This window comes from Oryctolagus cuniculus, chromosome 1 (genome assembly GCF_964237555.1).
Source record: "Oryctolagus cuniculus chromosome 1, mOryCun1.1, whole genome shotgun sequence".
Classification (NCBI taxonomy): domain Eukaryota; kingdom Metazoa; phylum Chordata; class Mammalia; order Lagomorpha; family Leporidae; genus Oryctolagus; species Oryctolagus cuniculus.
Genome location: NC_091432.1, coordinates 57,785,712 through 57,807,163, shown reverse-complemented (window position 1 = coordinate 57,807,163; position 21,452 = coordinate 57,785,712). Strand labels below are relative to the sequence as shown.

General features: G+C 45.1%; 1 protein-coding gene across 20 annotated transcripts in view; it reads right to left on the bottom strand.

The window, feature by feature from the left end:
- STK33 (serine/threonine kinase 33) overlaps positions 1 to 21,452 on the bottom strand; it is a 182,673-nt gene that overhangs the window by 1,150 nt on the left and 160,071 nt on the right. For all 20 annotated transcript variants that reach the window (XM_002708793.5, XM_070073880.1, XM_017345170.3 and 17 more), the window contains one exon: positions 7,059 to 7,256. In XM_002708793.5, the coding sequence (XP_002708839.3) occupies positions 7,059 to 7,256 (198 nt within the window). The remainder of the gene's footprint in view (positions 1 to 7,058; positions 7,257 to 21,452) is intronic.

The following is a 21,452-nucleotide window of genomic DNA, read 5'->3' as shown; positions in this document are numbered from 1 at the left end:
CCGGCTCCTACCCAGTCACACCACTGAGAGGGTGGCCATGAAAGTATCTTGTGAGCTCCATCAGTGTTGTGGCATAGAGGCGTGAGCCGGCGCCAGCAATGCCGGCATCCCAGACCCACCTCCCACCCAGCTCCCTGATGATGACCTTAGAAAGCAGTGGAAGAGGGCCCAAGTGCTTGGGCCCCTGCACCCACGTGGGAGAGCCAGATGGAGGTCAGGCTCCCGTCTTTGGCCTGGCCCAGCCCCAGCCACTGCAGCTTTCTGAGGAGTGAACCAGCAGATGGATCATCTCTCTCTGTCTCTCCCTCCCTATCTGCTTTTCAAATAAATAAAATAATTTAAAAAAAAAAATAAAGTCTTGTGTGAGCTTTGATGCAGAGAATAAGCAGAAAGGGTTTTAGCAGGCAACTGTGAGTCCTCAGGTCACCTCACTCCACAGCAGAGGAGGAAGCGGTTTTGAATGGTGCTGTCACGCAGGAGGCAGAGTCCGTCCATGTTGAGCTCAGGCCCATTTGAAAAGCGGTCCCTTCAGTCAGTGAAGCTCACTACAGTGTTCCCAAGGAGCGCAGAACGCTTCTGGAGGCCTCCAAAGCAGGACAGGGCCGAGGCCGGGGGACAGAGAGCAAGCTCCTCCGCTGAAGGGCCGGGAAAGTGCCCAGAGATCAACGCTCTGGTGGCCGGAGGTCACACGACGCTGGGACAAACAATCAGCGAACAATGTTCAAAGAATGTGAAAAGATTACAGGTACTGCGAAAGAAGTGAGTCTGGTGTTTCTTTGGCCATTAGGGCTCTTGTGTTGCCATAACCAGGCTTCGTTACACACAGGTGCTTTGTTGCCCACTGAGTAAGCGACTTCCCAGGGCGCATAGCAACGCTGCGTCCTTTACACTTTTTGGTACCTGTACTTCAGAAAAGAGAAAACTGACCTGAAGTTTGTTTATTGCACACAGCCCTTAAATGAGTACCTCTTCAGAACACCCCTCATGGCTGACTTTATAACAGTGTATGCTAATTTTTGAGTGGGTAAACTTAAAAAGCATTTTGTACTGTAAAAAACTAATCTGTATAAATTTTGAAAGTAAAAAGCTCCATTTTCTAGTTTTCTTCCCCAAGAAAATGCCTGTCGTTCCTCCATGTATTCTTTCAAGAAGTAAAAAATATTTAAAATTCTTTAATATTCATTAAAAGAGGCTTTATCCTGTCACTGAAAACTCCTTATGTTCAACAAAAGGGTGAGGACATAACACGATGGATGTTCTGGTGTCTGGCTGGGGGCAAGCGGCTGTGCTCCCTAAGACACGGAACCACTCTTGGAAATTTCAAGTCATAAAATCTAATTAACTCTACATACACATGCAGTTAAAAGGTGAAGCTAACAGAAGGCTTCTCTCTTGACATTTCTGCTTGAAGTTTGAGTAGCGATCCAAGTAGCTGAGAAAATGTTTTTTTAACATGTCTACTACAACTCGCAGGAAGGGAAAGGCACGTTTTAAAGAGCTTGGTGTTCAGATCTGGCTCAGTGGTCGCGTTCTTACTGTTCCACTTGTTGATGGTTTGCAGCCACTACACTCAGAAGTTGCAGCTGCCAGCAACAACTACTCAGAAACAGTCTCAATGGGAAGGATGGGCGATGTACATAATTTTTTCTTCTTTCCAGGGATTCTTCATGATCTGGCACTTTCTTTGTGGATACACTAAGTTGAGCTAATTCTCACAATATTCTAGCTAAGTGGAAGGAAAAAGGAAACTAAATCAAAATGTTTGGTTGCTTCAGTGTAGAAACATGATGCTTGTTTCACTCCACTGCAAGACGAGACAATGAAATTCTTGCGCCATACGCAGTATTTATTCGTAGTTTCAGTGATTCGGTTTCTTAATAGGTAGTACATCCCCTGATTTAATATTCACAATGTTCAAAATCCCCTCATTGCCCCCGAGCTAGCTCTGTAGTCATCAAAGGCAACCAAAACTGTCCCTTTACAGTGTTCTCTGCTGGAGAGATCTCATGCACCTTCAAGCAGACAGAATTGGTTGGGGTTCCTCTGTCATTTCCATTGGTTGCAAGTCAGAGGTCAGAACAGTGATAATGGCAATCTCACGTCGTTCAACCTAATACACAGATCTACATATTTCCTCCCCCTATTTTTATATAAATGGGAGTCCCCTGTAAATATGCTTTATGCCTTGATTTTTTTCAACTAATGATTGCCTTGAATACATTCCATGTTAATCCACAGAAAGGGTACTCATTCTTTTTTTTTTTCTGACCGTGCAGTATTCTCTTGTTGAGAGGTATGACAGGTACCATAATTATTCAGCCAATCCCTTCACAATGGGTATCCAGCTTGTTTACAATCTTTTACTACCATTTGTACAAATAACGCTGCTGTGAATAGTCTTGTACTTGTGTCATTTTGCACATATGTAAGTATATCTACATTTTAGAAATAGAATTTTAGATCAGAAGGTATATGTATTTTTGAATTTTAAAAGATATATCCATATTACCTTCTGCTTCAATTATACCAATTAATATGCTTACCAGTAGCATTATAAGAGTATTTTTTCAATTTATAAACATTTTTTGAAAGGCAGAGAGAGAGGAGGGGCAGACAGAGAGCTCCCATCTGCTAGTTTACTCCTCAATTGTCCTCAATGGCCAGGGGCTGGGCTAAATTAAAACTGGGAGCTGGGAACTCAACCCAGCTCTGCCAAGTGAGTGGCAGGAACCCAATAACTTCAGCCATCACCTGCTGCCTCTCAAGGTGTGCATTAGCAGGAAGCTGGAATCAGGAGTAGAGCAGGGACTTGCACTCAGGCACTCTAATATGGGTTGTAGGGTCTTAACTGGCACTTTAAATGCCAGGTCAAATGCCCACACCTAAGTGACTGTTTTCCCATTTCTGACAATTTCATGTTTAATATATGTTAAAACTAATACAGTCAAGGCTGGCACTATGGCATAGAGGGTAAAGACACTGCCTACAGTGCCGGCATCCCAAATGGGCGCCAGTTCGAGTCCCGGCTACTCCACTTCTGATCCAGCTCTCTGCTATGGCCTGGGAAAGCAGTAGAAGATGGCCCAAGTCCTTGGGCCTCTGCACCCAAGTGAAAGACCTGGAGGAAGCTCCTGGACCCTGGCTTCAGATTGGCATAGCTTTGGCTGTTGCGACCATCTTGGGAGTGAAACAGCGGACGGAAGACCCCCCGCCTCTCTCTCTCTCTGCCTCTGCCTCTCTATAACTCTGCCTTTCAAATAAATAAATAAATCTTAAAAATATGAATATAGTCAAATATACTTTAATTGATCTCTAAAAATGACCTAAAATTCACTGCACTGAAACAAACTGTAATATTTGTTCCTTCACTCCCTGGTGACATCAATGAAAATTACCTTCAGGCAAAGTGTTGACTGCAAATGCTTAGATGCTTCTGTGTATGTGGGTATACCCTGTAAAACGCTGCATGTGTGCACACCTTGCCATTTGTAGTTGCACCAAGTTTAGAATGCCAGTGTTTAGGAGGCAGAACCCTAGCAGCTTTCTTTCTTTTCTTTTCTTTTCTTTTCTTTCTTTTTTTTTTGGCCAGGCAGAGTCAGACAGTAAGAGAGAGAGAGACAGAGAGAAAGGTCTTCCTTCCGTTGGTTCACTCCCCTAATGGCCGCTATGGCCGGCGATGCACCGATCTGAAGCCAGGAGCCAGGTGCTTCCTCCTGGTCTCCCATGCGGGTGCAGGGCCCAAGCACTTGGGCCATCCTCCACTGCCCTCCCGGCTCACAGCAGAGAGCTGGACTGGAAGAGGAGCAACTGGGACAGAGTCCGGCACTCCTACTGGGACTAGAACCTGGGGTGCCGGCGCCACAGGCGGAGGATTAGCCTAGTGAGCCACGGCGCTGGCCCCCTAGCAGATTTCTAAGGATTCTGAGACTCCTCTCTTGAACATCTCATCGAAACCATTCTCTGATAGTAAGAGAACTCGGATGCAGGCGACCACCACAGCACCCATCAGGGAGAGCTGGAGTTTTCTTCACAAAGAACCAAGCCTCTCATCTCCTTGGAATATAAATGGCCAAGGCAAACTCCAGCTTCCAGACTTTTTCTAAGACAGTGAAAAAAAAAATCTTAATTTTTCAGGGATTTCTTTTGTTAGTTATAGATTACCTAGGTTTGGGGTTTCTCCTTTTCTTCTCTCATAGCTGGTGGGATTCCTCAGGGATCTATGCTGTCACTGATGCGATTTTACAGTTTGGTAAATAAAGGACAGAAAAATGAAGAGTGAAATTGTCAAGGCTCTGAGATCTTCCAGGTCATGAAAGGCAAACAGAAGGTGAGAAGCTCCCGTAAGATTGGACAAGAGAGGAGGAAGATGAAAGAGGAATTTCAATATTTGGGCTAAAGGGTAAGATTCTAGAAGACCACCCCAAGGCTGCTGGTCATCCACCTGTCAGTCCCACACAGGGTCGAAAGATCCTTGTAGGTGACCTCTGATGACGCCGCTCAAAAGTGCCATTTCACGGTGGTCAGGAAAGCTGGCTGCCATCAGAAGACATTTGAGAAATCAAAGAAAAAATTTTTTCTACCTTTATACAAAATTGTGATGAATTCATACTTGAAACAATGCACCCACCCTGAGCAGATATTAAGGACCAGAGAGGATTTACAGACAGGTTAATAATATGAGAAAGGAATGGAGGTTTCCTTGTAAGAGAGCTCTTCAGTCTAGAAAGATAAAAAATAAGAGGATACAAATACACACACACACACTCAACAGAGTGAGCGGATTTCAGCACCACGGAGTAGATGGCAGCTCTGAGCACTGCTGTGAGCCAGGACGGTCACACCAGGGGCTGCCCCAGGCAGCACTCCAGTTGTTCACCTTTGACACATTCTTACCACCCACAGGCAAAAGGACAGAAAAGATGACCTTACAAGGCTCCCTCCAGTTGCACCTTTCTGTAATTCAGTGCCCTAGGCCTGATTTCTCCAGCTTGAACAGGGTGAGGGTGGAGAAGGGGGCTCCGCGTGTGCAAGGAAAGATATGTAACAAGAAAACTGGGCCAAATATACATATTTCATTATTCACTGGCATAACCTGAACCTGATGAACTTATCTGGTGCTAATGGATGCAAAACCTGGAAGCTCTAGGCACATCCCTGTGAGTTAACACCAGTGCATGATGACTGCAAACTGTTACCATTTCTCTGAATTTCGAGTAAAATACATGCTATTTAAGTAAAGTGGTTTATCACCATAGCAACCACTTCTAGAGTCACACATTCAAATTATAGACCTGCACAAGGTCCAAATGACAAAATTCTGATGTAAGTTTTCTGCTATAGTTTTGCTTGCAATGGTAACCTACCCTCTCTCACATTCCTATGGTTTTCAGAAGGAAGAATAGAAAGAAAACAAAAGGAAATAAGAGAAAGCAACTTACAAACATATAGATTTCTTTATATTGGTTACTCACAAAGATATGCAATCTTGGGAGTTAATGAAAATAAAATTTACGTTGCAAATTAGAGAAACATGTAAATATCCTTCTCTTCTTTGTAACTAAGGTAAAATTTACATACAGTAAGATACTCAGATCTTAAGTATACAGTCTGATTAGTTTTGACAAGCATAGATCTGCATAACCAAAACCACAATCCAGAAATAGAACAATTTCCACTCTACTTGTCTCATCTTGGGTCATGATTGTTCTGAATTTTTAAGACAAATTATTTTTAAGACAAAAAATGACTTTCCAAAACTTCATAAGTCAAAAATGGCATATCTGACTTCTTTGCTTAACACTTTTAATAGAAGTTTCTATTGAGATATTTGTAAATTCTCATGTTATTAAAACATAGGTTTTTGGGATCCATCATGTGTCAGTAACTCACTTTTTCCTGTCAAGCAATATTCCATGGCATGGATATACCACATTTGTTTACTCATTCCTATTTAGCGGACATTTGGATTATTTCAGTTTGGAGCTATTATACATAAAGTTGGTATGAACACATGCTACAAAATTATTTTTGTGAACTTTAAATCTTTTTGTGAATTTAGGATTCCTGGATAAATGGTAAGTCAATGTTTAGTTTGATAAATGACTGCCAAATTATATTTGCATTCTTGCTACCAGTGCAGGAGAATTCCAGTTGTTCCATATCCTTGCCAGTATTTGGACATACCAGTCTTTACTTCTGGCAATTCTAGAAAATACATCGTGACATTTTATTGTAGCCTGAATTGACATTTTCTTGATGACGAATGCTGTTGAGCAGCTTCTCATATGCTTATTGGCTACTTGTATATATTTTTTCTTAAAAATATTTATTTATTTGAAAGGCAGAGTTATAGAGAAACAGGGGGAAAGAAAAGAGAGAGAGCAATTGATCTTCCATCCACTGGTTCACTCCCCAAATGGCCACAATGGCTGGGGCTGGGACAAGCCAAAGCCAGGAGCCAGGAGCTTCATCCAGGTGTCCCACATGGGTACAGAGGCCCAAGCACTTGGATCTTCTGCTGCCTTCTGAGGAGTATTAGCAGGAATCTAGATCTGAAGTGGAGCAGCCAGTACTTGAGTCCATATGGGATGTGAGTGTTGCAGGTGGGGGCTTAACCTGCTGCACCACAATGTTGGCCTCCCTCCTTCCCTCCGTCTCTCTGTCACTCTGCCTTTCAAATAAACAAATATATATTTTTAAAGCTTAAAATATATTAACTACAGGTTGAATATTCTTTATCTGAAATGCTTGGGAGAATATGCTTTATCTGAAATGCTTGGGACCAGACGTTCTAAGATTTTGGGATTAGGTATGCTCAACCGTGTGTTTATTCCCTGATGGAAAAAGTTTGCCAGCTCCTGCTATAGATAATCACTGATCTTCAAATATACATGTAGCCCACATTGTTGAATAATGGCAGCCTAAAAGCAGAAAGAGCTTTACTTGCCACAGAATGCAGGTCGGCTGTTACAAACTAATAACAAAAAAGACAGAGTTGCAAAAAATGTTTCAAGTGACTGAAACAACTGTTCCCCAATTTGTTTTTCGGGTCTTCTTACCTGTTTTTCTTCCTCCTCATCTGAAGTGTCATTGACATCATGGACATTTCCTTTGAGTTCATAACTTTTTGATTTTTCTTGAATGGGCCAATTATTCTTCTCACGTGCTGTGTTTTCCTCATCACTTTCTGGGTTATTTTTCCATTCTTTCATCATTTCTAACACATTGAATGGTCTCCCTGAGGAAAGTGTGTTGCCCTAATAATAACAATAAATGGTTATAAATAGCTTAGGCAATTAAAAAATTCTTACATATTTTAGTAATTTAAGTCCCCAAATTCAGAAAAATTCACATGAAAAAATGACAGTGCTGAATACATAGCAAAACTGCTGATGCCCACTGGGGGCACAATGCTTGTGTCCTGACATGGCTCACGCCTCTGTGTGATGTCCGTCAGCCAAAGTTTCAAGGGGAAATATCCAGGCTGGAAAGAGCAAGGCTGTACACCTGAGCACAGGACACGGCACAGGGCAAATCCCCAGAGCATGAAGACCCTCTGCGGTGCTGCTCCTGGAACAGTGACAGGGAGGCTGAAAGGGTGAAAGATGGCAATGGATTGGTCTGGAAAAGTTCAAGATGACTGAATTCCATTGATAAGTCCAGTGTTGTGTCTAAGAATATAGATGTTTGATTGGAAAGCCCTTAGCTATATGGAAGATTTAGACATGAAGTGGCTGTTACAATTGACTCAGGGTTCTCATCCCAGATATGAGTACAGCCTGCTGACACTGGCCACTTAATATGAACTATATTTTCACAAACACAACATCCCATTTAAAGCGACTCCAACTTGACTAGGTATGTCTTAAATATTTTTGCTCCTAACTCAGAAAAAACTGGACAAGAAATTTGGATCACATTTCAATTAAAATAAGAAGTCTGGGTATGGGCACTGCTATGGATGGACCTAAAACTATCTGGTATGTGAGTAGTGTTCAGTGCTGAGCAACAGTCCACAGAAAACCACGAGGTGGGGCATTTTATTTTATTTGTGAAGATTTATGTATGTATTTGAAAGGCAAAATTACAGAGAGAGAGAGAGAATCACCCACTGGTTTGCTCCCCAAATAGTTCAGTGACTAGGGGTGGGACAAGCCAAAGCCTGGAACGAGCCAGGAGCTACTTCCAAGTCTCCCACATGGTGGTAGTGGTTTAGGGACAAGTTCCATTTTCTGCTGCTTTCCCAGGCACATTAGCAGGGAGCTGGATTGGAAGTTGTGGGGAGCAACCCAGACTAGACTAAGTTACTGGAATTAAGACTTATTCTATACATCTGCTCTCCCACAATATGGCGCTGAGAAGGGAGAAACAGCTTCTACACAGCTGCCTCCAGTTCAACCAATAAACTGTAGGACCTACTCCTGATTGGAGGAGAGCAGCGTACTCGGCGTGTGGGTAGCAGAGTTGGGATTTGTGGAAGAGGACTATAAAGGAGGAGAGAGACAACATGCACCGGGAACATCTATCTGAAGGAACACCTGTGCAGCCCCCGAGAGAGCCGGCCGGCGGTGTGCCACTCCCCCGCAGAAGTGGGGAAAGTGGCTAGGGGGAACCGCCCTTCCACGGAAGTGGAAGGGACGGTAGCCAACCCGGGAAGAACCAGCAGCAAACCCGGGGAGGGCCGAGCAGACAAAAGAACAGCGCAGGGTCCTGTGTCATTCCTCCATGAAGACAGGGAGTGACATAATGGTGCTGTGACTCGGATATGAAGCCTAGGCAGGGTTTAGTGTCGTTCCTCCATGAAGAGGGGGAGCGACATAATGGTGCCGTGACTCGGATAGGAAACCTAGGCAGGGTTTAGTGTCGTTCCTCCACAAAGAGGGGGAGCGACATAATGGTGCCGTGACTCGGATAGGAAACCTAGGAGGGAAGAAACGGGAAGAAGTGGGAAAATACCAGAGAAAGAGACTAGCAAAGAGCCTAGGGAAAAGCCGGACAGAAAAGGTGCCAGAAGAAGCTATCGAAAGCCTAGGCATAGACTCAGATATGGACTATGGCGGGGAAGCTGGGAGAAATCTCTAAGGTTGAAAGCGAAAGTGAAAGCTAGAACAAACAGACTCGGATACAGACTGTGGGGAGAAGCCAGGAGAAATGAGAGGGGAATATTGTTGGAAGAAAAGTTAGGAAACATACCGGGTAGAGAAAAATATGTTAGGGAGGATGAAGCTGCGGGGGCAGGCCGAGGCGGAGACGTAAGCCAGCTTGGAATTCTTTAAGTCAGCCGGGGGAGCAAAAGGCGAAAAGTTAAACCGGAGGTGGAAACGTGGGCCAGGTTGGAATCCGTCAGATTAGCCCGGGGAGCAAAAGACAGGAAGCCAAACCATAAGGCGGAGACGCGTAAGCTAGGTTGAATTCGCCAGGTTAGCCCGGGGAACTTAGATTGAATACCGGTGGCGGAAACGTAAGCTACGCTGTGTGACTCGCGGAAGCCGCCGCGTGCAGAGAGAGCACGGGGCGTGAATAGATAGGGAACGTGGGGCTAGTGCGAGGCCGTGGTGCGGGCGTGAAGGGGCGCGGAGACCGGGAGTGCGCGCGCGAAGCCGGGAAGCCGCGCAGATGAGAGAAGCGCGGGCTAAGCGGCTCAGAGCCGGGAAGCCGCGGGGTGAGGCGCCGAGAAGCAGCCTCGGGGCGGGCGCCGGGAAGCCGCGGGGATAAGAGAAACAGAAGTTTAGAAGTAAAATGAGAGAAATAAAATGGGAGAGATAGGAATGCCCAGAGATAGAGAAATAGAGAAAAATAAGGCCTCCCCTCAACACAGTAATGAGAGAGCTTGGATTCAGTCTGCCTGATTAGTAAGACGATAAGCACCTGTGGGCGGCTGCAGGTCACCGAAGACAGGCACGTTATCAACACCAATAAGTCTCCCCACAATACGGCAATGAGAAGGCTCGGATTTGGTTTGCCTGCTTGGTAGGGCTTGTAAGTACCTGCAGGCAGTTCTAGCAGAGCAGAGCATGACCTGCAGGGCACTGAACACAGGCACGCATCAGCGCCTAAAAACCTCCTCACAACATGGTGAAGAGAGGACCCGGATTCGGTTTGCCTGATTGATAGGACTTGTAAGCACCTGTGGGCAACTCTAGCAAGCAGAGCAGAGTGTGTGCCGCGGGGCACCGAAGACAGGCGCGTATCAACGCCAAAAAATAAAAAGAAAGGGGGATCTGTGGGGAGCAACCCGGACTAGACTAAGTTACTGGAATTAAGACTTATTCTATACATCTGCTCTCCCACAATATGGCGCTGAGAAGGGAGAAACAGCTTCTACACAGCTGCCTCCAGTTCAACCAATAAACTGTAGGACCTACTCCTGATTGGAGGAGAGCAGCGTACTCGGCGTGTGGGTAGCAGAGTTGGGATTTGTGGAAGAGGACTATAAAGGAGGAGAGAGACAACATGCACCGGGAACATCTATCTGAAGGAACACCTGTGCAGCCCCCAAGAGAGCCGGCCGGCGGTGTGCCACTCCCCCGCAGAAGTGGGGAAAGTGGCTAGGGGGAACCGCCCTTCCACAGAAGTGGAAGGGACGGTAGCCAACCCGGGAAGAACCAGCAGCAAACCCGGGGAGGGCCGAGCAGACAAGAGAACAGCACAGGGTCCTGTGTCGTTCCTCCACGAAGACGGGGAGCGACAGAAGTGAAGCAGCCAGGTCTCGAACCAGTGCCCATATGGGATGCCGGCGCTGTAGGTGTGGCTTTACCCGCTCTGCCACAGACCGGCCCCAAGGCAGGGCACTTTAAGAGCAGCCACCTGAATATACTGTTGAGGATTGGGTTTCTGAGCTTAATATATTCATGGCTAAAGACACAGACAAAACATAACTACACAATGGCAATAACTGCATGAGGGTCATTATGCAGTTAATGCCCTATGGTTCTTCTGTTTCACTCTGTTTTAAGGAGGCCAGTATCCTTGTCGCTTCTGTGGTTCCTGGTACACCCTGCACTGGTTCCACTCATTCATCCTCTTCCCACTTACTCTAGAAGCCCTCACCATTTCTTCTGGCTGCATCCCCATAAGCCATAGAGCCTACATTTCCTTCAAGGTTCAATTCAAGATTCAACTGTCAAGGTATTCCACAACTCCCAAAGAGGTAGCCAACTGAAACTCAAGTAAAGCATAGGAACAGCAACCATGGAAGAACTGAAGTCATTGAGAATGGTAAAGGGTCTCAGAGCTCACAGCTCAGTGAGTTCTGATCTCCAGGGCTCTGGTTGATCCCTATGCCCCACTGGTCTTCTATTAAAACCTCCTGGCTCCATTCTTACCTCTAACCCTACATTTCCTGAAAATTGCAGTGTCCATGATCCTGGAACGCAAGTGCACAGAACTTTCCCTAAACTTGATTCTTATATTAGCAGAAAGCGCTCTGTAATCCCAGTCCTCAATTGCTGCTCCCTGATACACTCTCCTGAGGGTAGCTCTTCGGATACTGTAGTAGTCACTAATGCTGCTCTCCTAATGTTTCCTTTTTCAAAGCAAATGGTAGAATTTCACTTCTCTATCCCCTTTGAGATGTGATCATGTGGTTTACCGATACTGTAGTAGTCACTAATGCTGCTCTCCTAATGTTTCCATTTTCAAAGCAAATGGTAGAATTTCACTTCTCTATCCCCTTTGAGATGTGATCATGTGGTTTACCCTGGCCAGTCAAACGTGATTAGAAATGGTATGTGTCACTTGTAGGTGGAAACAGAGACAGTGTATATTCATTTATGTTCCCAATTCCTGCGTGGTAACTATAGAGATGGAACCTCCCTCTGCCTGGGTCCCTGAGTGAGTACAAAGTGAAACAGGGCAACTCCTCCTCCCAGCTTTTTACAGCAGAAAGTACTAAGAACAATGAGATTTGGGGTCTCTGCTACCTAAGTCACTTTCAAGAAGTCTTAAAAAGAGTGAGTTAAATCTGCAACCACAATGATCAATAAAATCATAATTACTGCAGAACTCATATGCAATCAGTACAATGTGACAGCCCACTTATTTAGGCAGCCCCTGCTTTGCACAGTCCTAATATGCATTAATTTCAGCTAACACAATTTAGTTCAACAGCATTAGCCCCCCAATGGCAAAGTCACCATGCTATGTTAAGTTTAATTGCATAAAGCTCAAACTTCACTGCTAGCCCTTCAGTTTCCAAATCAAGGAGGTGCTTATCTTGATCTAAGACCATTTATAGGATTTCTTGCAGTTTGTTGCTGGGTTGACACTTGGCTTCTGCTATTCGGGTCACTCACAGACAGTTATCTGTGCTATAATGTTGCCTCCTTGTCTCCCAGGGAATTAGACAGCAGAGATGAAAGTACAACAAAGAAACTGAAAGCAATAATGCTAGAAGTGAAGCTGAATCATATGTAAATGGAGTAAGAGAAGAAACAGGGGACTATGGGAATGCTGGGATGGCCACAGTTATGGGAGAGTCCAGGTATGCGGCCCAAGGAACTCAGGGAGGGCGAACTTGATGTAAACGAGGTGGTCACAACAGAAAGAGTGAAGGTGTTTCACAGGAAGTGATGCCTGCGAACACTGCGTTTAAAGAACTTTGAGAGCTACTTGAGGACACCGAAAGCACAAAGGTCATAATGTTGCAAGCGGATCCACATGTAGACAGCAGTATGACTAACTGCTAAGGGTAAAAAGATGCTTCCTCTACACTGTAAGCTATAGGATGAGAAGGTAAGCACCATTAAACTAATCTTGACAAGTATTTTTACAGCAGAGACTAATTCTCAGTATTTCTGATATTTTAAATTACAGTGTACTCAATGAACATTACCTTTACTTCTGTCACTTTTCTATGTACTTAAACAAACTGTCAGACAGCTTTTAATGCTTAAGATCACTTTGCACAGTTCCAGCCTCCACTGTCATTTTTACTGCCCTGCACTAACATGAAAAGCAAGGGTTACCTATATTATCTGGAATCTACACCTCTTAGCAATTTTTCAAATGTTAAGTTAGCATTTACATACACCCAAGAGCTGGGTGGTTGACCCTCTATGAATCTAGAGTGCCTTTGTAGTCAAAGAAATGATCCTATTTCTCATTCCAGTGAGACTGCAGAGAAAAAAATCAAAGCATCTAGAACAGCGATATTATCCCCACAAAACACTCTATGTTAGCGGGAAATTTTTGACTGTACCTCCTACATCTAGTTGATTTCAAGCCTGGATCAGTGGTACTGAGCTGTCCACAGTCCACTGACAACTCAGTATATGCACATTTCTTGCTTGCTATCCATGCAGGAACTGCATCAGACATTTGGACTAAACAGTAACAAGTGGCTCACACGTGTGTCGAGTCTTCTAGGTTAACATATATTGCAAATGAATAAATTAACCAAGCAAGAATGCGGTAGAATTGTTTGGGCATACAGTGAGGATAAGTCTATCACCTAACTCAGAGCACTAATCTCTGAACTCTCTTCACTGGCTCCACCAGGTCAGACCCGGAACTCCTCAACTGGGAAGCAGCACATGGCAAGAAGGCAGCAGTACAGTTTGATAATATGAGGCTCTCACAAGTAGAGACTTAGCTTTTTGGTTAATAAAGTTCCACTTGTTTAACCAACAGATAGTTAAAACTATTAGTTTTATTTTGCAAAAATGAACACTCACTGATGAGCAACACTGGCCAAATGCTAAGATTTGGATTTAGGAGACAGGCTTTTTTTTTTTTTTTTTTTTTTTTGACAGAGTAGACAGTAAGAGAGAGAGACAGAGAGAAAGGTCTTCCTTTACCATTGGTTCACCCTCCAATGGCCGCTGCAACAGCGCACCGCGCTGATCCGAAGCCAGGAGCCAGGTGCTTCTTCCTGGTCTCCCATGCAGGTGCAGGGCCCAAGCACTTGGGCCATCCTCCACTGCCCTCCTGGGCCACAGCAGAGAGCTGGACTGGAAGAGGAGCAACTGGGACAGAATCTGGTGCCCTGACCGGGACTGTCTCCCAGGAACATTCACAGGAAGCTGGACTGGAATTCCAGCGCAGAGGAGCCAGAACTCAAACCAACACTCTGATAGGGGACGTGGGTATCTCAAGCTGCAGCTTAATCTACTGTATCACAATGCCAACCCCAATAAGTACTTTTAAATGAATGAATGAATGAGAGATGGCTGGGGTGAAATGGCATGAAAAAAAATTGGCAAAGCTAAAGGAAACATTCTGGATATTTAGCTGAGTCATCTTTTTTATTTTTGTAAATAACAAGAATACTTCATTTTGTAATGTTTCTATGAAAAATTTTGATAGAAAAATTGAACAATTTATAAAAAATATAGGATGGTCAACTTTATAAACTTAATACAACTCAAATCAAAACAATGAGGTGCCAATTTTCATCTAACAGATGGAGGTAAATTTAAGCTTGATCATATCTTGGAGCATCTGAGGAAACAAGCACTCTCATTTACATGTTTTCAAAAGAGAGTAAATTAGCAATAACTTATCAAAATATATAATGCAGATTCTCTCTGATCAGTAATTTCATTAGTAAGAATTTAATCCTTTTTTTTTTTTTTTGACAGGCAGAGTGGACAGTGAGAGAGAGAGAGAGAGAGAAAGGTCTTCCTTTACCATTGGTTCACCCTCCAATGGCCACTGCAGCCAGCGCACCGCACTGATCCAAAGCCAGGAGCCAGGTGCTTCCTCCTGGTCTCCCATGCGGGTGCAGGACCCAAGCACTTGGGCCATCCTCCACTGCACTCCCGGGCCACAGCAGAGAGCTGGACTGGAAGAGGAGCAACCGGGACAGAATCCGGTGCCCCGACCAGGACTAGAACCCAGTGTGCTGGCACCGCAGGCAGAGGATTAGCCTAGTGAGCCGCGGCGCAGGCCAGAATTTAATCCTACAGATATGCTGACGCAACATGCAAACACATTTACAGGGACATTTGTTGCATCACTGATTGTAATAGGAAAGATGTAGAACAATTTGTTTAACATATTCATAAGAGACTATTTACAAAATAATAGTGTATCCATAGTTGGGAAACTGTTGTTTTTTAAAAATACAAAAATATTCCTTACATATTAGGTGAAAAACATAATTTATGTAATATGAACCCATTTCAGTGTGAAATACACACATAAAAACATACAGCCTTTTAACAAAGAATATACAAGATACCTAAGAGTGCATATCTTTACTGAAAGGGAATAAGGGGATATGATGACAAAGTTAAGTTTCCTGTTTCAAAATCTCCCAAGAATGTGAATTTGTTCATCTCTATTTGTGGCCCATTCATCTTTTTAAGTTTTTTTTTTTTTTAGCTTCAAGATTTAACAATTTAAAAAATTCTGCCATATTCATTTTATATGTAGATATGATATACATGTTTTTTCATATGAAATTATATTATTGAGGTCACTGGATATCCTTGTGGGGAAAAATATTCAATCTTGACTCCTATATTACACTACATACAAGGATTAATTCATGATAGAACAGACTTAACTGTGAGGGCTGGAAACAAAAGCTTCAGGCAGAAAACACAGGAGACTGTGTATGCTCATTACCTCGGGATAGGCAAAAATTACTGGGCAGAGCACAGAGCACTAATCATAAAACACACAAAAAAATTGAATTTCATCATCAAAGTTAAACACTAGTCATCGAAGGACATCTTTAAAAAACTGAGAAAGCAAGCAACAGACTAGGGAAAAATTATATATATATATACATACATACACATATACACACACATTAATGTATCTGTGCATGTACATCTACTTGTTACATTTATAAATGACACACTTAAGTGACATTAAATACATATAAATGACAAAAATCTCATATCCAGAGTATATAAAGACCCTCTACAAATAAAAATAATAAATAGATGTAAAACCAAAGAAAAATGGGGAAAAGACTTGAAAAAGGCATTCTACAAAAGAGGACACCTAAAAGGTGGATCAGCACAAGTGAAGGTGAGCAGCCAAATTTGTCATTGAAGAAATACAAGTTCGAGCCACAAGAAGATAGAACCACCCATCTACTGTGGCATTTGGATTTTAAATTTTGACAATAACAAGCACTGGCAAGGATCGATTCTCATAGGGTAGAAAAGGACAATCACTTCAGGAGACTTTTTTTGGAAGTTTCCAGTAAAGTTAAACATAGGCTTTCCTACTTTATCACCCAGCTATTTCTTTCTTTATTTTTTTTTAACTTTTATTTAATGAATATAAATTTCCAAAGTACAGAATATTGATTATAATGGCTTCCCCCCCATAATGTCCCTCCCACCCGCAACCCTACCCTTTCCCACTCCCTCTCCCCTTCCATTCACATCAAGATTCATTCTCGATTCTCTTTATATACAGATCAGTTTAGCATACATTAAGTAAAGATTTCAACAGTTTGCTCCCACACAGAAACATAAAGTGAAAAATACTGTTTGAGTACTAGTTATAGCATTAAATCACAATGTACAGCACACTAAGGACAGAGATCCTACATGAGGAGTAAGTGCACAGTGACTCCTGTTGTTGACTTAACAAATTGACACTCTTGTTTATGGCATCAGTAATCACCCTAGGCTCTTGTCATGAGCTGCCAAGGCTATGGAAGCCCCCTGAGTTCACTGACTCTGATCATATTTAGACAAGGCCATGGTCAAAGTGAAAGTTCTCTCCTCCCTTCAGAGAAAGGTACCTCCTTCTTTGATGACCCGTTCTTTCCACTGGGATCTCACTTATGGAGATCTTTCATTTAGGTTTTTTTTTTTTCCCCCAGAGTGTCTTGGCTTTCCATGCCTGAAATAGTCTCATGGGCTTCTCAGCCGGATCTGCATACCTTAAGGGCTGATTCTGAGGCCAGAGTGCTGTTTAGGACATCTGCCATTCTATGGGTCTGCTGTGTATCTCGCTTCCCATGTTGGATCGTTCTCTCCCTTTTTTATTCTATCAGCTAGTATTTGCAGACACTATTCTTGTTTATATGATCCCTTTGGTTCTTAGTCCTATCATTATAATCAATTGAGAGGTAAAGTTACAGACAGACAGAGAAAGGTCTTGCATCCATTGGTCACTCCTTAAATGGCTGCAACGTCCAGAGCTGGGCCAATCTGAAGCCAGGAGCCAGGAGCTTCTTCCGGATCTCCCACACGGGTACAGGGGCCCAAGGACTTGGGCCATCTTCTACTGCTTTCCCAGGACATAACAGAAAGATGGATCAGAAGAAGAGCAGCTGGGACTAGAACCGGCACCCACATGGGACACCGACAATGCAGGCAGAGGCTTAGCCCACTATGCCACTGTGCCAGCCCTCACCCAGCTATTTCACTCTGAGATATATACCCAAGGGAAATGAGTACATAAAATATGCACATATTTGTGCAGGAATATTCATATCTGCCTCATTTATACTAGTCAAAACCTAGAAATAACCAAATGTCTAACAGGGAAAAAAGATAAATACACTGTGCTATATTCATACAATAAAATGCTACACAACATTTAGAAACTAGTGTTCACGTAAGAACTCGAATCTCACTGGCATAATATTGAGTGAAAGAAACCACAAAAGAGTATATAATGTAGTTTCCATTCATTTAAAATTCATCAACAGATCTATGGTAAAAGAAATTAGAAATTAGTTACTTCTAGGGGCTGGCACTGTGGCACAGCGGGCTAATGCCCAGGCCTGAAGCACCGGCATCCCATATGGGCACCGGTTCAAGATCTGGCTGCTCCACTTCTGATTTGGTTCTCTGCTATGTCCTGGGAAAGCAGTGGAAGATGGCCCAAGTCCTTGGGCCTCTGTACCCACTTGGGAGACCCGGAGGAAGCTCCTGGCTCCTGGCTTTGGATCGGAGCAGCTCCAGCCATTGCAGCCAGGTGGGGAGTGAACCAGTGGATGGAAGACCTCTCTGCCTCTGCTCTCTCTCTGTGTAACTCTGACTTTCAAATAAAAAAAATTTTTTTTTTTAAATTGTTACTTCTGAAAGGAGGATAGGAGAGTTAGTGGAAAGAAATGGGAACAAAGGACTGAAATGCTCTGTATGTTGTCCTAGGTCCCAACAACGAAAATGTGTACATATGAATAAGCTTTCAAAGGTTTATGCAAGGCCGGCTCTGCGGCTCACTAGGCTAATCATCCGCCTTGCGGCTCCGGCACACCGGGTTCTAGTCCCGGTTGGGGCGCCAGATTCTGTCCCAGTTGCCCCTCTTCCAGGCCAGCTCTCTGCTGTGGCCTGGGAGTGCAGTGGAGGATGGCCCAAGTGCTTAGGCCCTGCACCCACATGGGAGACCAGGATAAGTACCTGGCTCCTGCCATCGGATCAGCGTGGTGTGCTGGCTGTAGCGCGCCAGCCGTGGCGGCCATTGGAGGGTGAACCAACGGCAAAAGGAAGACCTTTTTCTCTGTCTCTCTCTCTCACTGTTCACTCTGCCTGTCAAAAATAAAAAAAAAGAAAGGTTTATGCAAAAAATGGAATTAAAACATAGCACAAAATTTCCACAAACTTTTGGAAGCCCCTTTGTCGTTCCCCGTCTTTGTGGAGGAACGACACAGGACCCTGTGCTGTTCTCTTGTCTGCTCGGCCCTCCCCGGGTTTGCTGCTGGTTCTTCCCGGGTTGGCTACCGTCCCTTCCACCTCCGTGGAAGGGCGGTTCCCCCTGCCACATTCCCCACTTCCGCGGGGGAGCGGCACACTGCCGGCCGGCTCTCTCGGGGGCTGCACAGGTGTTCCTTCAGCTGGATGTTCCCCTTAGATGTTCCTGGTGCATGTTGTCTCTCTCCTCCTTTATAGTCCTCTTCCACAAATCCCAACTCTGCTACCCACACGCCGAGTACGCTGCTCTCCTCCAATCAGGAGTAGGTCCTACAGTTTATTGGTTGAACTGGAGGCAGCTGTGTAGAAGCTGTTTCTCCCTTCTCAGCGCCATATTGTGGGAGAGCAGATGCATAGAATAAGTCTTAATTCCAGTAACTTAGTCTAGTCCGGGTTGCTCCCCACAGATCCCCCTTTCTTTTTATTTTTTGGCGTTGATACGCGCCTGTCTTCGGTGCCCCGCGGCACACACTCTGCTCTGCTTGCTAGAGTTGCCCACAGGTGCTTACAAGTCCTATCAATCAGGCAAACCGAATCCGGGTCCTCTCTTCGCCATGTTGTGAGGAGGTTTTTAGGCGCTGATGCGTGCCTGTGTTCGGTGACCTGCAGCACATGCTCTGCTCTGCCAGAACTGCCTGCAGGTACTTACAAGCCCTACCAAGCAGGCAAACCAAATCCGAGCCTTCTCATTGCCGTATTGTGGGGAGACTTATTGGTGTTGATAACGTGCCTGTCTTCGGTGACCTGCAGCTGCCCACAGGTGCTTATTGTCTCCCTAATTAGGCAGACCGAATCCAAGCTCTCTCATTGCTGTGTTGTGGGGAGGCCTTACTTTTCTCTACTTCTCCATCTCTGGGCATTCCTATTTCTCCTATTTTACTTCTATGTGCCAGCATTCCTATTTCTCTCATTTTACTTCTAAACTTCCCGCGGCTTCCCGGCGCCCGCCCCGAGGCTGCTTCTTGGTGCCTTGCCCCGAGGCTGCTTCATGGCTCTGAGCTGCTTCAGCCCGCGCTTCTCTCATCTGCGCGGCCTCCCGGCGCCCGCCCTGCAGCGGGCTCCCGGCTCTGCGCGGCTCAGCTTCGCGTGCACACTCTGCGGTCTCCACGCCCTTCACGTCCGCACCACGGCCTCGCGCTAGCCCCACGTTCCCTATCGACTCACGTCCCGTGCTCTCTCTGCACGCGGCGGCTTCCGCAAGTCACACAGCACAGCTTACGTTTCCGCCACCACCGGTATTCGGTCCAAGTTCCCCGGACTAACCTGGCGAATTCCAACCTGGCGGCCCACGTCTCTGCCTCTGGTTCCAGATCTTCGCCTTTTGCTCCCCGGGCTGACTTGAAGAATTCCAAGCTGGCTTACGTCTCCGCCTCGGCCTGCACTCGCGGCTTCATCCTCCCTAACATTTTTCTCTACCCGGTATGTTTCCCTAAGTTTTCTTCCAACAATATTCCTCCCTCATTTCTCCTGGCCTCTCCCCACAGTCCATATCCAAGTCTAAGTTTCTTATAGGTTTCACTTTCACTTTCAACCTGCAGTCCGTATCTGAGTCTAAGTTTCTTCCTGCTTTCACTTTAAATCCTAACTTTTTTCCCACAGTCCGTATCCGAGTCTATGCCTAGGCTTTCGATAGCTTCTTCTGGCACCTTTTCTGTCCGGCTTTTCCCTAGGCTCTTTGCTAGTCTCTCTCTCCGGTATTTTCCACTTCTTCCCGTTTCTTCCCTCCTAGGTTTCCTATCCGAGTCACGGCACCATTATGTCGCTCCCCCTCTTCGCGGAGGAGCGGCACTAAGCCCTGCCTAGGCTTCATATCCGAGTCACGGCACCATTATGTCGCTCCCCCTCTTCATGGAGGAACGACACTAAACCCTGCCTAGGCTTCATATCCGAGTCACGGCACCATTATGTCGCTCCCCGTCTTCGTGGAGGAACGACACAGGACCCTGCGCTGTTCTCTTGTCTGCTCGGCCCTCCCCGGGTTTGCTGCTGGTTCTTCCCGGGTTGGCTACCGTCCCTTCCACCTCCGTGGAAGGGCGGTTCCCCCTGCCACATTCCCCACTTCCGCGGGGGAGCGGCACACTGCCGGCCGGCTCTCTCGGGGGCTGCACAGGTGTTCCTTCAGCTGGATGTTCCCCTTAGATGTTCCTGGTGCATGTTGTCTCTCTCCTCCTTTATAGTCCTCTTCCACAAATCCCAACTCTGCTACCCACACGCCGAGTACGCTGCTCTCCTCCAATCAGGAGTAGGTCCTACAGTTTATTGGTTGAACTGGAGGCAGCTGTGTAGAAGCTGTTTCTCCCTTCTCAGCGCCATATTGTGGGAGAGCAGATGCATAGAATAAGTCTTAATTCCAGTAACTTAGTCTAGTCCGAGTTGCTCCCCACACCCCTTCATACATAAAAGTTCATCAGGCTATAAGTTAAAAATATGTGTATTTTATAGTAAATAAATTATATCTTTGCAAAACACTAATTAATTTAAACTAATATTTCATAGATAATTGATATTACACATATTTTCATTGCTGTATAATATTCTATTGTTAGACTATACCATGTTTTACTCATTGTACAATCAAAAGCATTCTTTTTTTTTTTTTAATTTATTTATTTATTTTTTTTTGACAGGCAGAGTGGACAGTGAGAGAGAGAGACAGAGAGAAAGGTCTTCCTTTGCCGTTGGTTCACCCTCCAATGGCCGCCGCGGCCGGCGCGCTGCGGCCGGCGCACCGCGCTGATCCGATGGCAGGAGCCAGGAGCCAGGTGCTTTTCCTGGTCTCCCATGGGGTGCAGGGCCCAAGCACCTGGGCCATCCTCCACTGCACTCCCTGGCCACAGCAGAGGG